The 18,001-nt window shown below is 38.9% G+C and overlaps 1 protein-coding gene across 20 annotated transcripts in view; it reads right to left on the minus strand.

Moving 5' to 3' along the window:
• Positions 1-18,001, minus strand: part of ELAVL2 (ELAV like RNA binding protein 2) — a 286,534-nt gene that overhangs the window by 100,699 nt on the left and 167,834 nt on the right. For 9 of the 20 annotated variants that reach the window (XM_047699246.1, XM_047699247.1, XM_047699257.1 and 6 more), the window contains 2 exons: positions 17,758-17,796; positions 14,706-17,135 (listed from right to left, as the gene is read on the minus strand). In XM_047699246.1, coding sequence (XP_047555202.1) covers positions 16,805-17,135; positions 17,758-17,796 — 370 coding nt within the window. In that variant the 3' untranslated portion in view covers positions 14,706-16,804. Of the gene's footprint in view, positions 1-7,864; positions 7,914-10,363; positions 10,558-14,705; positions 17,136-17,757; positions 17,797-18,001 lie in introns of those variants that run through there. The other 11 variants (XR_007122204.1, XR_007122201.1, XR_007122206.1 and 8 more) reach the window with 5 other exon arrangements.

Raw genomic sequence — 18,001 nt, forward strand, 5'->3', positions numbered from 1 at the left:
ATGATACAAACAAGAATATATTTAAACTCTAAGAGTTTTCATTTTGAGATGAATATAAACATAGTTATGGAAAGGCATCTACCTCCCTGCAAATGTAGCAGTCATACAAGGGTGGGGCTCCCTACTTCCTGACCACACTGATCAAAAGAATCATTTATAAGCCTTAAAGGTACCTATGCTCTCAATGGATAAACACAGAAAAACACCTTGAGCCAAAGTAGTAAGCAGCCAACCCTCCATACACAAAACTGCCTTAAATTGATTTAAAAAGGAAAGATTGGCTGGCCAAGTAGGCTGCTGAGTTCTGATCACTGTTTGTGGTACTTGGCAAGGGTAGCGATGAGAAATTATGAAGAGTTCTTAGAAGGAAGTGGAATCTTAGAAAAGCTGAAATACACAATTCTTCCTTTTTGAGAATAAAGAGGGCAATGCTTCCGGCCAACCCATTCAGAGGCTTCCTGGAAACCGTTCAATTATTATTTCCCTGTTCTATTTATCCTTACATATGTATTTATCTATATAAATGTATCTTCCCTTCTCATAGTGACAACAGAACACTTTCCCATCAACCTCAGTCCTTCTCAGGATAACTTTTCAGTAAGTAAGGGTAAAACTGTTGTGGACTCCACCTTCAGCCCTTGGTAAAAAGTACCCAGAGAACTGGCTACACAGGTTCTTAACTTCATGGAGTTCAGCCAACCAAATGATAGAGGGAATAACCCAACCCCAGAGGCCATCCAAACACTGCTGCAAGGTATGCAGAGACAGGACAACTTCCAATGCATGCATTCCAGACATACTGAATCAATCTCTGAGCCCAGGATACTGTTTTAAGAAGTTCTCTGGGTCCATCTTAAGCACATTCAAATTTGAGAAACACTGCCTGAGAGCACGGATTCTCAAATTTTAATGTGCATATGCATCAACCTGGTAATTCCATAAAAATGCAGATCATGGTTCAGTAGGTTGGAGGACAGAGACCCAGTGAGTCTGCATTTCTAACAAGTTCCCAGGTGGTATCAGTGCTGCTGATCCATGGACAATATTTAGAATAGCAAGACCTTAGAGAACAGAGTCCAACAACACTCTTGTTCTATGTACTACAATAATTTATTAGCAATCTAATCTGGGAACCAAAATTACATGACGTTGAAGGTTGGAAGGGTGGTAATGGTAAGTAATGAGACCCAGCCTAAGATACTGTGCAGTTTAGAAAAAATCATACCTTCCATTTCTATGCACTTCAATTTAGATAGTGAGTGCTACTGCAAAATGTATTTCCAAGTATCATTTCACCTGATCCTGCTCAATTTCTAAATTACAGCCTGGTACTTGGAGGCCTGCAATTCTAATCACACAGCAAGTGCTCAACATTCGTCAAGCCAATCGCTTCTCTTCTACCCAAGTTGCTCACCAGCCAAATGAAGGCATTTAGTCCAATTAATCCACAGGCTTAGGTACTCCTTACAGGTGCTAGAGTATGCACGACCATCAGGAAACACTAAAAACAGAAACAGCCACGACTTGTACCGTCATAATTTTCTACACACAGAAAGCAGTAGGGTAACTGTGTATGTTACCACATAAAGGACAAACATTCTCTCCTCTCTGGAGGCAGAAAAATAAAGACTTTAATCTGAACTAGGTTCCATTACAGCCTGCGAGCTTTCCGATTTCTTGGAGGTGCAGGTACCACAAGACACAAAGGAAATAATCGGAGTCCCAGTCCCCAAATGCATTCCCTGGGCATACTTTAGTTACCAAATACATAATTGACCATTGACCTATCTGGACATGAAGAACTCTCTTTTCCATTTAATTTAGCAATGATAAAAGAAGCTAAAACACCCCCTCCCCATCAGGGGTTGCTTTGTCTCTTCAACCCTTGGGTTTTCCTATCTGTAATAGAAGGATGATATGATGCACCTTTCAGAATTACCATGAAAACTAGCAACAACTCATTTGAAATGCCCAGACTCCTGACTGGGTCATGGTTGACATTCAACAGAAGAAAGTCATTATGACAACACAGTTTTATACAATGAGAGTCTGAGATGATTTAAAGAGATATCTGTTTAAATATATGCCAGAACTCCACACAGAATGTTATGGATGGGGTATTTGTACCCGCCTCCCCCTCCCCCGCCCCACAATGCACATGTAGAAATGGAATCCCCAGTGTGATGGCATGTGGAGTGGAGCCTTCGGGAGATAATGAGGTCATGAGAGTAGACTCTCACGAAAGGGATTAGTGTCCTCCTGCAAAGAGGCCAGAGAATTGGCTTGCTCTCTTTTCACTATGTGAGATCACAACAAAAAGTTGGCAGTATGCAACCTGAAGGAAGACCCTCACCAGAACCTAGGCAGGCAGGAACCCTGATCTCAGATGTACAGCCACCACCACTGTGAGGAATATCCTCTTGCTGTTTAGGAACCTACCTGTCTCTAATGTTGTATTTTAGCAGCCTGAATAAAGATACTGCATGTAACATCCTGATATTCTGGCATGACTCTCTTAGGACTTAGATGTAGTCAAGAAATAACATTAGTCAAGCTATAAGCTCTAAGCAGGGAATATTCTATTACCTAGAGTAAATTCAAAGAGGCCATGTTACTCTTCTGGCTATTAACACCATAATATTTCCATAAAAAAGGGAAGAACCGTGAAATCTCGTGTTTATAAATGTACACCAATACCAGGTCACCTGGGACCCCTGAGAAACTAGGCCAAAGACATTTCAACTTCTCTTTACGTTTCTGTCTCATTCTCACTGATACAAATGCTATACAGACATAGAACCAGATTATACATTGTCCAAGAGAAAAGACATTAACTGTTCATATCCCTAACATTCACATTTAGAAGACCTTTCTACTCAAGAACAGAAACAGAATGCGTATCAGAAGTCCCTGGGTGGGCAGACTTGTACTTCCTCCTGGAGCACCATAATCCCTTCCCCATACTTTCCCTGGGGTCATCATTTTACAATTTAGTTATTATTTCTGACCCTGACTCGCCCTCAAAACAAGCAAGCAAACCTGAAATGTTTAAGAAACACAGATACTAGGGGCTCCTGGGTGGCTCAGTGGGTTAAAGCCTCTGCCTTTGACTCAGGTCATGACCCCAGGGTCCTGGGATCGAGCCCCACATCGGCGGGCGGGGGGGGGGCGGTCTCTGCTCAGCGGGGAACCCGCTTCCCTCTCTCTCTGCCTGCCTCTCTGCCTACTTGTGATCTCGCTCGGTCAAATAAATAAATAAATTCTTTAAAAAAGAAACAAACAAACACAGATACTACAAGCATTAATTTCCTGACAGAGAAAACACATTTAAGAATATACTGGGTCTAGGGATGCCTAGGTGGCTCAGTCGGTTAATCGTTGTCTGCCTTTGGCTCAGGTCATGATCTCCGGGTCTTGGGATTAAGCCCTGCATCAGGTTCTCTGCTCAGCAAAGAGTCTGCTTCTCCTTCTCATTCTCCATCTGTGTGCACGCACACGCTCGCTCAGTCAAATAAATTTTTTAAGAATCTTAAAAAAAAAAAAAAGAATAAACTAGGTCTCATACCAACTCAAATTCGGAATAGACAGCAGCTCCTCAAACTTCATCCTTCCCTTTATGTATTCTACAAGTAGGCTGAATGCTCACAATGTGCAAGGTGCTATAGTGGACACAGAGGAAAAAGAACACCAAGCTGAATCATAGAAACATCCTACTCTGGGGAATTCCCCATTCTAGAAAGTGAGCTAAAACATGAACAAACATATCTATGTATTACGGACTTTGCAAACAAACACACACACACTCCAAAACACCCCAGCAGGACTCTTTTCCAAGAGGAGATGTATTTGCAGCAGTAAACCCAAACCACCTCATTTTAGAGTAAAACCAAATACCTAACAACATGGCTGCCCACTATTAACCATGACAATATCAAGTGTTGCTTGAAGTCAGATACAAAGCTAAAGCGCTTGAGTGACTTACTAACTGTAGTCCTAGACAAGTTTCTGTACTTCTTCAAATCTCATTTTATTGCTCTGATAAATAGGGATTATTACAGTACCTCCTTGTGATTTTAAGATCGATACATATACTGTATATAAAGTGTTTAGCATGGTGCTTGACCCAAATACATAGTCAAATATAAGTTTTCTAGGTGAAAAATGAGGTAGGGGGGTGCCTGGGTGGCTCAGTGGTTTAAAGCCTCTGCCTTCGGCTCAGGTCATGATCCCAGGGTCCTGGGATCAAGCCCCGCATGGGGCTCTCTACTCGGTGGGGAGCCTGCTTCCTCCTCTCTCTCTGCCTGCTTCTCTGCCTACTTGTGATCTCTGTCTGTCAAATGAATAAATAAAATCTTTAAAAAAAAATGAGGTAGGAACAGATAACAACAGGCTTCCTGGAACCTGAAAAGACTACAACAGAAAAGGAAAAAGAAAGAGACAGAATAGGAACACCCTGTATTCCTAAATCTTTTAAAGCCCATTAACCATTATACCAAGATGTCTCTACCTTGGCTGAAAAACCTCCCTGCACTATGAAGCCCATCTAGAATTTATCATAAGGCCAGAGAACAAGAATCTGGGGGTGAGCCTCAATATTAATGCTCCTAAGTTTCAAAAATGAGTGTCAAGCTCAAAAGTGATCATGAGAACCACCGTGGAAGATAAAATATTTGAGAAGTGCTGTAATATTTGAGACATGTTTCAGCTAAGATCTGATGCTTTACTTTGAGGCTAATATACCTAGCTGCCTACTCTTCACAATCTCAGGATCTCTGTATTAAATTATCAAGCAGTCTTCCTAATGAGGTTTTCACTGATTCATCAGTACGACCTCACCTCCCCGGTGCATTCATTGCAACAAAAAGGACAGCATCACACTGAGGTGCCTTCACACTCCTCCATTCAGGTATTCTGGCCAACCCATCTAGCCACGTTTCCACATCCCTCTTATCTCACTTAATGGCATCTCTGTTGAGTCTTTCCTTTATCCAAGATAATGCTGCCACACTGCCTTCAAATGTATTCATAATCAAATCTGAGTATTAAAAAAAACCTTGTCCAATAAACATACTTTAAACCTAGTAGTTATATTGCCCTCTAATATACTGGTTAGGTTTCCAAAAGGTTTAAAAACGTTGAGAAATGGTCTCAAAAAGTTTGTAGAAACAAGAAAGCCATCAATAATTCATATTACAGGGGCGCCTGGGTGGCTCAGCGGGTTAAAGCCTCTGCCTTCAGCTCAGGTCATGATCCAGGGTCCTGGGATCGAGCCCCACATCGGGCTCTCTGCTCACATCTCTCTCTCCTCTCTCTCTCTGCCTGTCTCTCTGCCTACTTGCAATCTCTGTCAAATAAATAAATAAAATCTTTTTAAAAAAAATAATTCATATTACAGTTATTTACTCTTATTCAGAAAGGGAAAGGGGATAATGTCTTGCATTTTGCTGAAATTTTTGTGTGTTCAATTCAAATCATGATTTTTTGGGACTATAGCATTGTTGAAAAATAAAGTCACCCAAAGAGAGAAAAATTTTATAGGAAAATTTGTTAAAGTTACTAGATTAGGGGTACCTGGCTGGCCGTGGTGGAGCATGCAACTTGATCTCACGGTTGGGAGTTCATGCCCCACAGAGGGCACAGACCTTACTTTAAAACAAACAAACACACACACACAAAACAGGGGCACCTGGGCAGCTCTGTTGGTTAAGCATCTGCCTTCGACTCAGGTCGTGATCCCGGGGTCCTGGGGATTGAGCCCCTCATTGGGCCCCCTGCTCAGCAGGGAGTCTACTTCTCCCTCTGACCCTCCCCACTTTCACGCTCTCTATCTCTCTCTCAAATAAATAAATAAAATATTTAAAACAAAACCAAAAAACTAGATTTTTAGTTTACAGGTGTTCATACCTCTCCAACTATATGAAAACTTTTATTGGAGGGTGTGATTAAAGGAGAAATACTACACTTGACTTAGTAATAATAGATTAAAGCTGGCTAATCAAACAGATAGCCATCTGGTCAATCAATTGCCATTTGAAAGGCTGCTCTAAAAATATCTTCATGTAAGTGTCTAAATCTTAACAAAATGTATTGACTCCTAATTAATTTAGGCTAGCTAGCAGGAAACAAATTTTCACTGGTCATTTTAGATTCCCACTTATAATACAATTACCAAAACCCTCCAATATTCCCAAAATATTTCCCCAAATAGAGATTAAAAAAAACATATTCTAATTCTACTCTAAACTTTCCAAGAAGTCACTATATACTAGTCTTGGGCATTAAAGCAATCTCTAGCAGCCTTTAAAATAAAGCAGAGTTCATCAACCTGCTTCAGCTTAGTACACTGGCAGTAAAACACACGAAATACATATTTTCTTTTTTGTACAAAAGCAAATAGCCACAGTACAGAACAGTTAAGCAGGTGGCTGGCTACCCACTAACTTCAAGGCTATCTACTCTTCCAAAATATGGGGACAATCTAGAATTCCCTGCCTCACAAGTTGCTGTGACATTCAAATGTAAAAATGTATATAAAAGTATATGATGAGTCCTAAAGCAAGAGGACTATTAAATATGTATACACATATACCCTCTTCTATCAAAAGTACATTCAAAGGCAAAAGATGTGATAAAAACCGTGAAACCCACAATCCCTTCATTTGAGCTGCTGTTTGGGGAAGTCTCAGGCATTAAATTGGAGCCAAGATTATCTAAGAAGTCATTCTTCACTACAGATATAAATCTGAGGCACCAGACTGTTCTGTGAATCCTTCTCACACTTGCACATGTAGATTATCCCACAAAAGCCCCAACAAATCAAGAGCAACAAACAAGGAGTAAAAGCAAAGGACAAATTACTGAGAAAAGCGCACGATGCTTTCGGATGAACCACGTTCAGGTTTGCACAGGGAGGACTCAGGAAGAATGGGAGAGGTTCATTCTGTAGCATCCTGGCTTCCACAGAGCAAGGTGTTTAAGTGACTCTGATCAGCACAGCATGCTGATGATCCCATTGTACATCTGATTTGGCTCAGGATCACCCAATCGAATTTGGTAACAGAGTAGACTCCAGAAGAACCACCCGTTAAAAACAATCCAAATACAGACTCTAAATGGGCATAAGGCCTTTTGTGATCTCCGCTGGAGCTTATAGTATCTAACAGCTGCAACTGTGACTGTTCTAGCTAATTGCTCTCAGCAACAAAAATAAACAATCGCTCCAGGAAGAAGACTGTACCCGCCAAATATTAATGAATTTTTTAACAGTCAGAAATCTCAAATCTCGGTTTAAAAGCCCTGCTACTGGTTAAAAAAAAAAAAAAAAAGTCTCCAAGAACAAACAGGGTTGATGCGGCCTAGACAGAAAGTCCTTATTTTGTACTTAATCCTCCCCCGAACTTCTGCCCCCCCCCCAAAAAGAAAAGGAAAACTGCCTTGTGTCTGGAAGAATTTAAGCAATGAGATATTTTAACTCATGTATAACTTTTTAACATATGGGGGAAAAGAGTCGTACTGATTGGAGCTATTTTTAAAGTGCAGCTCTACCGTAAAAATAGACATTTACTCATAAGGATGCTTGAATAGAGAACAAGCCCAATCTACGTCTCATTGTTAAGAAAGGGGTGAAAAAAGGCTGCTGTGCTTTCTGGAGAGCTGTTTATGGTCCGCCTGTGATGTCATGGCAGGATCCAGGTGCACTCTAACAAGCGTCTTTCAGCCTCCTCAATCCTTTTAAAAATGCTCTTCTACCATCAGCTACTTCTCTGAGCACAAGCAATAAGGAGCTAGTATTTACTCAGACCTTTGCAAGAGGGAAGATCACTGCAATCAGAGACGCATGGAAGGAGAAAGAAAAATTACTCACCCACAATTAGGTGCCTCATCATCCTCTCCTCGTCCAGCATTTCCTTTTGCTAAAGAGAGAAAGGAGAGAAGCAGTTGACTTATTCAGTACTCTTGGACATCTATATGTCTTCTGTGCATAAGAAGAAGTAGTAATTTCATAGCTCTCTCCCCATTCAGGCCCCAGCTGCTTAGGTGACCCTCACAACCACATACCCGCCGTAGATAATGGCAAGCAGACATTTTAGGCATCTCCACAACATAATGCTTGGAGACATCAACCTGGTTTCTGGACGTCAACTGGTCTTTAGCCTGCAGCAATGGAGTTGTAATGGAAAACCATGTAGAGACCCTGAACTTAAGCCCTCCATGAGAAAATGTCAGCAGCAATCTGATACCATAAAAAACCAGCAACGGCTTTCACGTGCCAGGTCTTAAACCCAAATCAGAATGCATTAGTTTATGTCTAAAACAACAAAACAAAACAAAAAATAAAAAAACTCTCCATACACACCTGGAACAAAACCAAAAAAGGGGGAAAGAATCCTTATCAAAAGAAAACCAAAAAGCAAATGTGAATGTTAAAGATTGTTGTTTAAAAGACTAGATACAGGGGCGCCTGGGTGGCTCAGTGGGTTAAAGCCTCTGCTTTCGGCTCAGGTGATGATCCCAGGGTCCTGGGATCGAGTCCCGCATCGGACTCTCTGCTCAGCAGGGAGCCTGCTTCTTCCTCTCTCTCTGCCTGCCTCTCTGCCTGCCTGTGATCTCTCTCTCTGTCAAATAAATAAATAAATAAAATCTTAAAAAAAAAAAAAAAAGACTAGATACATAATCATGACTTTAAAAATGTCAGAGAAAGAAAAATAAATAAATAAATAAATAAATAAATATGCCAGAGAAAAAGAGGTGCTCAAATATCTTTTTCACAAGAATGAGTTAATTCTGATTTGTGCTTTTTGTACTTTATAAATTTTCCACAGGAACTGTATTATTATTGATTGAAATTATCCACAGGGATTAAAATAGCATCAAGTGCCTCATGATAAAATGTATGCACCTGCCTATGTTCAACTTCTAGATGCCATATATATCTGGCAGTATTTAAGAAATCTGATTCCACAAAAGAACACAGTTTATACAAGTTAATTTAGCACGTGTTTTAGTACTCAATTATAGTGAAGGGCAAAGAGCCAGGAGTTAGGAGGGCTGGATTCAAGTGCCAGGTCTCACATTAATTAGCAAAAGAACCTTTGAGAACCTCACCATCTCTGGGACGGACGCACACATCTGCTGAACAAGACCCCCAAAATGTCTTCCAGCTCAAAACCGGAGAAAAACTGGACATAAATTAAATGTTAAGCCCAGAAGCATGGCTCAGCTACTGGCACAGAGCAGGTGCTCAATGTATATTTAATGAAAGAATTACCAAAAGGAAGTTTTAAAAAATATTTAAAACAGAGCATCCCAACCTGTGTGCCAAGGTACTGTGTCAAGCTACTGATCTCCTCAGGAAAACAGCCAAAACCATTTGTAAAGCACAACTTTTTAAGTATACTAGCATTACGCACACAAAACCATCTTTATTTGGAGAAGTTCATGATCAACTTATAAAAAGTTCAAGATCAACTTATAAAAAAAACTTATAAAAAAACTGCCTCTCATTAAGAAAGACAGCATGTGGGTCTCTATCAACTGATACTCAAGCCATTTCATCTGAAAACAGAGAGCATGAGAAGCCCTTTGCTTAAGAAGCTTTGAAAGGGGGCGCCTGGGTGGCTCAGTGGCTAAAGCCTCTGCCTTCGGCTCAGGTCATGATCCCAGGGTCCTGGGATAGAGCCTCACATTGGGCTCTCTGCTCAGCAGGGAGCCTGCCTCCTCCTCCTCTCTCTCTCTGCCTGCCTCTCTGCCTACCTGTGATCTGTCAAATAAAAAAAAAAAAAAAAAAAAAAAAAAAAAAAATCTTAAAAAAAAAAAAAGAAGCTTTGAAAGGGACTCTTCTCACACAATTACGGGTGTGAATAGGTACTTCTCTTAAGAACAAAGTCTGAAAACCAAAATCCTCTCAACATATACTTGGGTACATATGGAGAACACACAACAGCAACCATTCTCAAAAGATGAAGTTCTACAAAAGAATATTTAAATAATACAGTAGCAACTGCAATGTGTGGCTTGAACATTTATAGCAATAGCTACTTATCCTTTTTGATAGTAACTGGGGAATTTTTCGGTGTGAAAACCTGCAATATTTCTTGCAATTATTAAAACTCATAACATCACAAAACCTATTTTTCTTTTGAGAAAGGAAAAGATCAGAAACATATGGAGGGGGTTACTTTCAACGTGGTGCTTAACTACCTCCCAACTGGCTGCTTTTCCTTCCGCATTCAACAAATGAAGTTGTGCATCTTTTGGAAGCCCCATTGCCTGTATTTATGGGTCATACCCTTCCCTTCCCCCGTCTCACCACAGTCACTTCACCTCTGTCTCATCTGCAGTGCAATCCACAGAAAAAAGCTACCTTGCAACTGTACTTCATTCCAAAGTGTGGGTCACTCAGAAGGGTGCTGCCAGTTTCTTCAGATCGGCAAGGAAGTCCATGGTGGGGCTGGTGGCTTCTGAAACTGTCCAGGGAGGATTCTCGGAAGGAGTGTACAATGAAAATCAGAGTTAGAGATGGCATGTGGCTGACCACAATCTGTAGGTCCAAGGGGCCTGCAGAATAAACAAACAAGTCCTCCTCCCTAAAGGGCTGCTTCAATGGTCTGCCTTTCTTTCCTATGGTTCTTCATGAAAAGGGAAGGTGTGGTTATAAACTGAGCTCCCAAAAAACCCCAAAAATGTAAAAAGCTATCAAACTAAAACCTCATCTTGGAAATACCTGAGGAACATCTGAGACAATGTTCCCCTCATCTTATAGGAATGTGGCTCTTGAGCAATAAGGATTAAGAATGAAAATAAACTGGGGCACCTGGGTGGCTCAGTGGTTAAGGCCTCTGCCTTCGGCTCAGGTCATGATCCCGGGGTCCTGGGATCGAGCCCCGCATCGGGCTCTCTCCTCAGCGGGAAGCCTGCTTCTCCCTCTCTCCCTCTGCCTGCCTCTCTGCCTACTTGTGATTTCTGTCTGTCAAATAAATAAATAAAGTCTTAAAAAAAAAAAAAAGAATGAAAATAAACTGCAGTCCAATATTAAGAGTCATATGGGTACTATGGCCCTAGAAATAGTATAAACACTAAAGAAGGAGCACTTTACCATCTAAAATCACGGAGTTTGAAAGATATACACACTGACAAATAGATTGGTCTGTGTTCTGGGGAGATTACTGGAGAGATTTTGTAGGGATTTTTGCTTTTGTTTTGCATACATTAAACAAATGCTCCAAATAAATGTCTACCTTAAAAGAAGGCACTGTCCTTCCTAGCAACTCCAAAAAATCACATATTACCTATTATAGTAAGTATTTCTAGTGCTGCAGTAGAAATATGGGCAAAGGAACAAAAGCAAAGTTTTGAATGTTTAGATACTTTGTATTTCATTATGGACTCAAATTTCTGACTCACCTGAGATTTAACTAGTCATAGACATTAAAATGTTTAACAAAATCAGAGGTCTATATTGCATGACTGAATTGCCCAGAAAATACTAGAAGTAGACAGAAGCTTACCCACATGTCTTTGATCAGTGTTCTCTTCTTGACTTCCCACCCCCATCTCTTTCAAATCCCACTTAATGCCCCAGCTCAATTGCTACCCTGTGTGACTTCCCATTTCCACCCAAATTACCCTTCCAACACACACACACACACACACGCGCGCGCGCGCACGCCACTCCCTTCCTCTTCTTTTTAATGTACTTTGTCCACAGCACTCTTGATCTTCTTTCTACTGTATAGTTACTTGTAGATGTGAACAAATCTTGAGCACAAGACAAGACTGTGTGAGAACAGAGAAGCATATGTCATGCAAACACTTATGTCTGCCCCTTTGAGACACTGTACGTTGTGGGGGTTCGTTCTTGGTAGCTATACGGTATTCGAAAATGTAACACCCGTAAGTATTTCTGGGGGTTAGTATCAATTACTACATCTTAACCTGCATCTTTAGTTAAATTAAAAGTAATGTTAATATTGAATTTGAGACCGTAAGATTGTGACATGTCTTAATTCAAAGAATAATGCCAGTCGGCATACTTTTAATATTCAGGGTATTTTACCATATTAGTGCTTTGTAAATCATCACCCCTATGTTATATGTTTACAGAGGGCAAGAACATCTGGCCAAATTCTTCCATCAACCCAACTATTCAGATGAACAGTGTCTTATTGTATATGATAACTTTCATTTTGTTTCAGAAAGGATATGGACAACTTAATGCATATGAGAGCACTTCAAGATTCACTAAATGACACTAATGTCAGGGAAAAAAATACGCAAATGAGCTAGTAATTAAATCCAAGAAAGGAAAAGCAGGATCCATAAGAAGGGGAAAGCAGGTTCACCTTTGCAAGTTGTAACTGGACTTAAAATAACTAAAGCAAGTTAGCCTGAAACCTATTCTGGGCTCTCAGAGCACTTACGACATTGTTTGTGGTCCTGGCCCTGTGGCTTATCTGTCCTCCAATCTGGGTGACAGTTTCCAAAAAGTAAGAGCCACACCTTGGTCATTTTTATAGACTGGGGCACAACACACAGTACACAGATAACCAATAAGCCCATGCTGAACAGCCAAAACAACTTCTGTTTATTTCTATAAACCAGAATTCTGGAGAGGTTAATTTCAGTAACCCTATTGTCAACAGGCTGCCTGTATTAATGGTATATATGTTTTAATTCTTCCAACTTAAAGGGAATTGAGCCTATTTCTGGGAATTTTCAGAGAAAGAATACAAAGAATAGTAGAGAAACACGAGCCATTCCCTGCAATGACTGAAGTTATAAATGTTCTTCAAACAATAACCGTTACGATTTGGGCAATACTTCTGTTTGAGGTTCTGATATGGTAACCGATACAAAGGATCAAAACCAATGCCTCTTAAATGTATCTTCTGATAAAAATATATGCACACTCTTCTGGAAATATATTAAAATTTCAACATAGTTACTGTTAAAATATATGCATTTCCTTATTTCTAGGTTACCCTCTGAAAAGGATGTTACAAGCTTTCACTACATTTTTGAACCTCTCATAAAGTAAGGGTAGGACTCTTTCAGTCTTTTTTTTTTTTAAACAAAAAGCTAAATTGCTAACACTTTTACTCAACCAGATTGAAATAATGTAAAGTGACATTAAGATTTAAAAATTTATGTTGGCAACCCTAACACAGAACTGCAATACTCTAGGATTATTTGCATTATTTGCATTACCTCTCCCTGAGGGGAGAAAGGATTCTAAGGGTGAAAAAAATCTCTGAAGTATACTAGTAGTCTTACCAACCTTCTTTCCTGAGAATTTCTCCACTATCTGCTCAAATATAAAAGAACTGCTGACATGCAAACCAGTCAAAATACAGGTAAGCATGCAAGAGGAGAGAGGTAAGGGGGTGGGGAGGAGATGTTCTGATATCACAAAATCAGAGTATTAAATTCATATAATAAAGAAGCAGGTATGGAGATTTGAGATTAATTGCATGTTAGAAGAAAAGGAATTGTCTTGTCACTCAGCTATGCTCTTGACTACTAAGTTGTGAATTCAGGACAATTACTTTAGAATGGCTTTTTACAAAAAAACAAAACAACTTACAGATATCAAATTTTAAAAAGCCATTTAGCACACTTTATAAGAAAAAAGAAGTACTTCATTAGTGCATCAAATTTTCTTAAGTCCTACAGAGGTAGACTCTTCACATAAAAGATCAGCGAGAAGTATTTTTCTTCCTCCACAGACCTGGTAAGGATGTGTAATGAGAACTGAACAGGTATACGCAACACAGATTTGGTCCAGTTCCTGACATGGACCCGTGCTACCCACACCCGCCTTAACCGAATGAAAACGGGAGTTTCTGAATTCAAAGAGTCGCTTCACAATCTGGCACTTGGGCAACAAAAATAAATCTCACACACCAGCAGTTAATCCCACGGGTGAATTAAACCTTGCCGGCAGAAGCAGAGTAAGTTATCTTCCTTCTCTGGTTTTTCTTTAGCTCAAGTAAATGTGTGAGGACAATTCTCATTTGTTTAAAAAAGAAAAAAAGTTGGTGATTATTAAATCAGAGAAACAGAATGATGTCAGTATCCAATTACCCAAACTTTACAACTAGCAGATGAAAGCACGTATTCCTCTAAAAATTACTCATTAAGTAATATTTGAAAGCTAACTATCAGAAATGTCATTCAAAAAAATTTTTTTTTTGCACATTCTACTTCAATTAACATGCTTCTGGAATTCTTACTTTAGATAACACAGCGTTCAACTAAAGCTCTGAGAGAACCTCTTAATTCAAGAGGGTAAGTTTATAAGCCTGAGCACAGGAGCCCCCAAAATGCGTATAAAGACCTACTCACCACACTGTTCTTTCCCTTCAACTTTGTTTATTGATGTACTGAACATGAAAAAGTACAAAGAATCCAAACACAAAAGAAAACATGTACAGCCTCTTAAATACTCAACAGAATATATTTTCTATTCCAACAGATGTGAATTAAGTCATACTGTACAACTTCAAATAAATACCAGCCTTACATTTTAATAAGTGCTCTGATAAACACTGTAAAGTGAAGCACAATTTGCATGCCCTCTCATCAATGCCTCGGTTTGCTACAGTAGTATAGGAAAGAAGCATGTAGCTGCTGTTTTCCCAGGAGGGAAACCTTATTTTTTTTTTAAGTATATACATGTATTTTGTTTTTTAGTTTTTTTTTTTTTAAACGCAGAAGGTTAACTCTGACAATCTAAATGCACCTAAGGATATGAGAAAGTGCTAAGCCAATTGATTTCTGAATAGCATTGAGTGGGTCAGCATGAAAACTCGCTTATTCACTTTAGCACGCGCCTCACAGTATATGTACTGTACTATACTGAAAAATTTTATAACTACAATTTTAAATAATAAAAAATAAAACTCAACGCAACCGCAAAGATAATGTACAACTATGTTATGCATAGCACATTGCCTGTTCTAAGGGGAAGCATGTGAGCATCTCAGTTTATACAAAAAGCAGGACGTAACTATATAGTTCTCAGTGCATCCTGATGAAGGCATTTTTGCCTTCAGCTTTTTTGAAAATTTATTATAAGCTAGATGCTAATCAGAAAATATTTTGTATTTTTTAAAATTTCTTTCATACATGGTAAAGACTTATTTTATTATTTCCCCAAATAGTGGTTTAAGCATCATACAAAGTTAAATTTCAGTAGCATACAGATATTTATGATTTTTGTATGAAAAATGTAAGGAAATTTGTTCAAAACCTATGGTTATACTCATTTTTTTTTTACCACAAACATATTTATAAACGAAAATGTAGCATCACCATAAACAGCTGAAGCTAGACTATCTACAGACAAAATTAGCAACAAATCTGATGCACTGTAAATTCAAGTCCTCAGGACAACAAAAGTGATTAAGCAAGACCTCAAGTAACAATGTTAATGCCATTTACAAAGGAAAAAACTGATACAAAAACATTCAAAACCTGAACATCACTTGGCATGTAAGGGAAAAAAAAAATCAAATTAGCTGAAAGGTTCATAAACACAAGGTCTTATTTACATTACACAAAGCTCAGGTGTTAGCCTTGAACGTAACTTTCAAAATACCTTCAAATATATCCAACTCAGATCACTTTTGCCGATTTGCTGCAGTACAAATCATGTGCAACATCTTTTTTCCTTAAGACAAAACAATTCTTCAAACAATACTGCAAGTACATCACTAAACACCATGAGCTCTATCTGAAGGGATTTCTTTAGGAAGAACAGATTTTTTTTTCCCCCAACTCTTGGTAATTTAAATTTCTTGCCTGCTCTTATATATTCTTTTGTAAATTTTTTTTTATTTGTTTCAAAATCACAAATCAATGTGAGCCACCTATCACATAATAACCAGGATGATCAGACGCTCCACTGGTGATTACAAAAACGAAACCAGCAGTGTTTCCCCCATTGATTCTACTCCTTTCATACAAAGATCTCAAAAGTAGTATTTTCTACATCATAAATCTTTCTAAATTTTCCAACCGCTGCAAATTTCCTGGTAAATTTTAAAAGCTCACTAGGTGTCATATGAAGAGATTTCTCAAAGTATTCAAGTCAAAATATTTGTTCCAGGACCAGTAAAAAGTTTCTCCAAATTTTCTTTTTTATAAAAATAGATGCTTTTTTTAAACCCACATCAAAGAGGCTCTTATCTCTTTGGCAAGGTACTGCTTTACGAAAAGTTCTCCAGTATTCTTACAATAAGCGTTTATAATGTAGCCCCCCCCTTCCCCAACCCAAATCATAATTACAAAATAAATACTGTTTTTAACTTCATAAATAAAAATGTAAACTTCAAAATACTTTTCTTAGACATAACAGCAATGCTTTAAATGTAAACCAAACACAAAGCTAATTGGAAAAAGAAAGAAAAGGGGGAAAAAAAAGACACAACCAACTGAAGAATTACAACACAAAGCCTCAATATTTACTCACAGGTTCAAGGCAGTTATGTAAAAAGAAAAGAAATGTCTTCCCTTAGCTGAAACACTTTAAAAGGTCCACCTTCTTCAAAGAAGGCAATAGAATGCAATGTGACAGGTAAAAACCCTGTACCTCTTGTCCATATTCAAACATAAAAGATATTTAAGAAGTTTTAATTCAAATACTAGCAATAAAAAATCTCACATATTTCTTAGGATGCTAAGTAGTCGTTTTATCCCCATCTCAACACTGACTTACAAAGACATTTACTAATGTATAAAGTTTCTCTTAACTTGCCTTTGTTGTATAGTTTTCATATATAAATGGACTGAGGACAAGAGCTCATTAGGCTTTGTGCGTTTTGTTTGTCTTAAAGGAGACCTGCAGTACTCTGTCTCCCAGACGGTATCCATTGAGGCTAGCTATCGCCATGGCAGCCTCATCATAGTTTGTCATAGTCACAAATCCAAAACCTTTGCATTTATTGGTGTTAAAGTCACGGATGACCTTCACGTTGGTGACAGCTCCAAAAGGCCCAAACATTTGCCACAGGATACTCTCATCTGCGTCAGGAGCCAGGTTGTACACAAAAATACACCACCCTGTTCCTGGGTGCCCAGGGATATTAATTCCAGCCAAACTGGTCATTCCATCAATGGTCATTGGAGAAAACCTACTAAACAAAATAGGAAACACACACACACACAAACCACACACCACATACCACACACACACACACACACACACACACACAAATAGAAACAGAGGTTGGTTACAGCAATGGATGTATATTTTTTTCCCCTCCCAGCCCAAGAGTTGCAGTAACCCCCTCCCTTCCAACAGATATATACAACTATCTGATGTTTCAACCAAGGTCTGTGTGTGTGGCTTGCGGTAACATGCTATATTGACAAGGTATTAATAAATTATGAAATGGCCATTATATGCTGGACTGAACAATACGACCCACAAGAGCAAAGAAATATATTTACAATATATTTAGAAGTGGCTTCATGAATTAAGCAGGATTGGAGGGAGGGGGTACCAACACATACACACACATGCTATAGCGTCGCAATGCAATCAATATAAAACAAATAAAGGGGTTTTTAAAGATCAGGTGGCATCCAGTGGTATACAAATACTCAAATCAACCGTGCTTCAAAAAGCAACTTTTCATTAGGTTGTACATGCAAAAGAAAACTGAACACAAACTCATGAAGGGTGTCACTGCCAAAATCAAAGAAACTAATCAATTATGGGAAGGGATTATGAGTATCATGAACCTCTATCATTACCTCTTTACTCCATAAGCCATATTGAGCAGATTGTCCAACCTGCAAAACATACATTTAGCAAACTTCAGTTTTTAATTTTCCCCCTTGATGTTCAAGAAAGCTGGATTTGTTACAGCCATCTTCCAAGGGGATATTTGTATGTTAATTCTATGTCTCAGAACTTTAGGTCTTTTCACATTCCTGGGAAAGTGGGTACCCACTGCCCCAAGACACTAGCTCTTCCGATGGATGGTTGACCCCTACA

The sequence above is a fragment of the Lutra lutra genome, chromosome 13, assembly GCF_902655055.1.
Source record: "Lutra lutra chromosome 13, mLutLut1.2, whole genome shotgun sequence".
Lineage (NCBI taxonomy): Eukaryota > Metazoa > Chordata > Mammalia > Carnivora > Mustelidae > Lutra > Lutra lutra.